General features: G+C 34.1%; 1 protein-coding gene across 1 annotated transcript in view; it reads right to left on the bottom strand.

The window, feature by feature from the left end:
* Positions 1–4297, bottom strand: part of CUL4B (cullin 4B) — a 51234-nt gene that overhangs the window by 12200 nt on the left and 34737 nt on the right. Inside the window, exons 11-13 of the mRNA XM_007953352.1 lie at positions 3286–3404; positions 1154–1346; positions 45–149 (exon numbers count right to left, since the gene is read on the bottom strand). Of these exons, the coding sequence (XP_007951543.1) occupies positions 45–149; positions 1154–1346; positions 3286–3404 (417 nt within the window). The remainder of the gene's footprint in view (positions 1–44; positions 150–1153; positions 1347–3285; positions 3405–4297) is intronic.

Below are 4297 nucleotides of genomic sequence, written 5' to 3'. Positions count from 1 at the left end.
TTTTGTCTTAAAAAAAAATATTAAAAACAGCAACAAATACTTACCATAGATAAATCTAAATATTATCATAATTTTATCCAACATTTTTTCAAGTTCTTCATCTGTAGCTTCTTTGTTGCCTGCACGAAGCTTTGAATCTACATACTTAGCTAAAATGGGGGAAAATTTTTTTAATGATTATGAGTATTCATGATATACTGTACATACCCAAATAGGAATATAATATATTATTTTTCAATGCTTAAGAGGTATATATGAATATTTTAAAGTTTCCAAACTCAGAGAGATCAAATGACATGGTCAATGTTATACAGTTAATAAATACCAGAGTCTGAACTCAAAACCAGGTGTTCTGACTTCAGATATAATATACTTTCCATGATATACTGATAGATCTTATAATATGAACACCCTTGGGGAGTGTGAAGTGGGGATATAGTCTTGTGCTGGAGTATTTAAAGCCTTTGAAAAACATGGCATATCTTCCTGGACTATCCATTTCACAGTGATGATAAGCAATTTCAAACATTACTTTTCTATTAAAACAAACCAAATACAGTATCAAGTAGAAAGCAAAATCTGCAAGAATGTTAAGGAAAAATACTAGGTTTCAAAGAAATCTCCTTTGTGGGAGAGGCCAGGACCCTAGACCTTCTCAGAGTACCTCCTCTGACATTAAGGGTTACCTAGGTGGAAACACCTGAGAAGCACTATAGGATTAAATGGGCACAGATTATTAGGCTTATTTATTTCCTCCTCTTGGACTTTCATCTTTCTAGTTGACAACTGTAATTTCTTGCTATCCTTCTTGTAGCACTGTTTACTTCTAGAAATAACACCCTGTCCCACCTCTAAACTGTTGCAGGCTTAGAAAACAGTCATTCTTATTATAAATAAAAGTAAATAAGGTCCAATTTACTGTCTTACAAAGCCTACATGTTTGACATATAGGCTTTGAGATATTTGTTAAAGAACTTTACTCCTTATATCCAGGTTCTTAGAAACCATTTTCAGAAAGACTAGCTATTACTAGCTAAGTAGTTCCAAATAAATAAGATGGTCATATATTACAACCTTGTTAAAATTTCAGATTAACTGAGATTTTGTGAATAAAAGAAGAATATTAGAGATGGAAAATGAACTAGAAAAATACCTATAAGTTCAGCAGGTTTGTTCGGTCTTTTGTTAATGAATGTTTCAAATGCTTCTTTCATGGCATTGATAAATTTTTCATTTTTCAGAAAGCAGATATCAATTATATGGTCAACTTTATCTTTAAAATCCAGCAATTCTTGAACCATGGTTTTATCTTTTTCAGGATTAATTACAATGGTGCTGCCAAACGCCTAAAAAACAAAATTCACCGCTTTTTATTGGACTTACCTATGAGAACAATTCCAAAATCATATTTTAATTGGCACACATAGTTAAGAGTCTTAAAAACAAAATAAAGCTGTTTCTGAAGTGAGAGGAAGAAAAACAAACTAATAAAATATCCAGACTGAGACCATTCTTCTATAATCACAAAAATAATAAGGAATGACCACTGGGTATAGAATATCATCATGGGTTTATTATTATTATAAGCTTCTAGGTTCGTTTCCTTATTTTTAAAGAAGTCAGATTTGATTTAAAAAAACATTATTGTATTTGTTATTACAGTTGAGCAGACATACAGCAGCAGGATATACATCAATTCAGCAGTTTCTACACAGACAATTCAATGACATTAGTGATAGTCTTCAAATTATACAGGCATTCTCACTTCTTTTTCCTAATTGTTCATCCCTCATTAACATAAACTCACTGTCACCTAAATTTCCTACCTAATCTTTCAAGAGTTGCTACTGTCAATTTGTTCTAGATAATTCTTAACAAGAACACAATGCTCAAAGCAGACATTATTTTGTAATTAAGCTAAACTACTGTTGCTTTTAAGACTTCAGGGAGTATTGGTTCAAGGTTTAAAAATTATCTCAGGGCAATAGTTTCAGGGGTTCATCTACCCTCCATGGCTCCAGAAAGTATGAAGTCCCTAAGAATTTAGAATTCTGTTCAGCATTTCCCCCTTTTAATCAGGATTCTTTTATAGAATCTTTGATCAAAATATTTAGTAATGGTAGCCAGGCACTATCCAGGGGGCAGTTTTCATAGAGACAATTAGCCACACATTCCATTTCCTCCTTCTATCCCTGACTCTCCTGTCTCTGTTGCTCTAGGTGAATGGAGACCAATTGTACTTAGATGGCTGTTGGCAAGCTTTTAAAACCCTAGGGACTACACAACAAACTAGCAGGTAGAACAGAAGCATTAAACACATTACTAGGCCATTTAACTGGGATGTCCCATGAAAACCATGACCCTAAACCTCCAAAGCAATCTAGGGCTTTGAATCAGTTCTGCCCAACTCAGTCATGGCTGATGAGGCAAAACCAGAAGAGACCTGAATTTGTAATATGTTGTTGAACCACAGCAATAACTGGATTAATTGTGGGTTGACACCATAGTGGAAAGTTAATCACCCTCTTAGAAAACAAGGGCAATGTACGATGTATAACTACCAAATCTCTTAATTAGCTGAGCTGGAAACAGACTGCACCACTTCGAATGTGTGTCACTCTCCACAGTCCTGGGAATAATCCAGTCTCCTGCATCAGGCTTCTGAAAGGGCTCATGCTTTTTCATAGTCCCTCATTCTAGAGCTTTCACCTATAATTTTTCCCATTGCTGTTGTTCCACTTCACCCAAATTTTTAAAATTATTGTGTTCCAATTTTGCATTGTCAGCCATGACTTAATTGGTTCAAATTGGTTTGAAACCCTCAGATTTTGGTTGTACAAAAGAAGGCTTAGTAGGTGCTTTTTTAGTTGCTGCTGCTGTAGATTGATCTATCATACATTTGCCAATCCTTTTTACAGGTATACAACTTATTGACATCAATTACATTAATTGGCTATGTAATGCTTAACCTTAATCAATAGCAATCTGGCTTCAGTATAACACTGAAGAAAGAAAAAACAATGAGGACCAAAAAAAAAAAAATCCTTTTTCCACATTCAGTCTGAAAGTGTTAGAACTAGAAATTACATCAGACATCAAGAAGGCAACTGTTTTACTGCTGATTTGCCACACCACTATCATTCCTAGGTTGACTGTTCTCAAAATTCCCATCATGTAAAAAAAAATTATATCAAACAAGTAAGAAATTCCTGTTGATATGCACTTTAGGTATACAGACTGTAAGTCATAAAAGAAAAAAAAAAAAACACAGGTAAACTGTTATACCTTGATGTATTCAATCCACTGCTGCAAGAGAACCTGAACTCCACCTCGAACTCTACTGAAGAGCTGATACAGGAGAGATAAATCTTGAATTCGGTTTTCATCAAGGAGGTTATTTAAACCTGAATTTTGAAACATTTTGCCATTAAAAAACAGTGAAAAAAAAAACTGTCAGGTATTTTATGTGGAACAAAACTCAAAATCGTAACAAAGACCAGGTTTACTGGTATGATAGAACCTGGTGAAACTCCCAAGACTATGGCCCCTACTTACTCCTTCAGGCCTTTAATTAAACTCACATCCATGGCTTCTAGCCAAACAACAGACAGACAAACAGGGTGAACATTTACACCAGGTAGATATACTACTTAGAACAATCATGGGAGATCAGAAGGGCAGTAGCTTCCCAGGGAGCTAGCTCCAGGCAGGAATGCACTGGAAGAAGGACAAATGGAAGAGGTAGCTACAGGGAAGAAATGGGAAGAAATCTGTTACACTGTGGGGACTGCAGTCAATTTCATGAAAAAAAAAATGCATATGAACTGCTGTATGGAAAATGAATTTGCTCTGTAAACTTTCACCTAAATCACAATAATTTTTTTTAATGTCAGATATTTTAATAAGATTTAAGTTAAATTATTATTGTGATACTGGTCTGAACATTATTATTGTGATACTTGGCTTTTGATATACCACAGGTCCTACCCAGTATTTTGAAATACAGTTATATATAGTAATGCCAGATAGCTACTCCATGTGAGTTGTTATGCAGATTTGCTTTGAATTAAACAAATAAACAATCACTTTATGGGTAAAAATACAGTTACTTTGGTCACTACAAAAAAATAGTAATAATTGACCATGTAATGGCTTATAACATTTAGCATGGTAGATCAGATGTTCTACATTTATAAAAACTGGTTTACATGAATATACATTATAAATATAGACACAGTAGTCATATCACATCTGGCATTAGTATATACAACTGTATTTAAAAATACTGGGTAGAACC

This window comes from Orycteropus afer, unplaced genomic scaffold, assembly GCF_000298275.1.
Source record: "Orycteropus afer afer isolate SDZICR_OR568_19922 unplaced genomic scaffold, OryAfe1.0 scaffold00387, whole genome shotgun sequence".
Lineage (NCBI taxonomy): Eukaryota > Metazoa > Chordata > Mammalia > Tubulidentata > Orycteropodidae > Orycteropus > Orycteropus afer.
The sequence above is the reverse complement of the archived record's forward strand: the minus strand, read 5'-3'. Positions and strand labels throughout refer to the sequence as shown.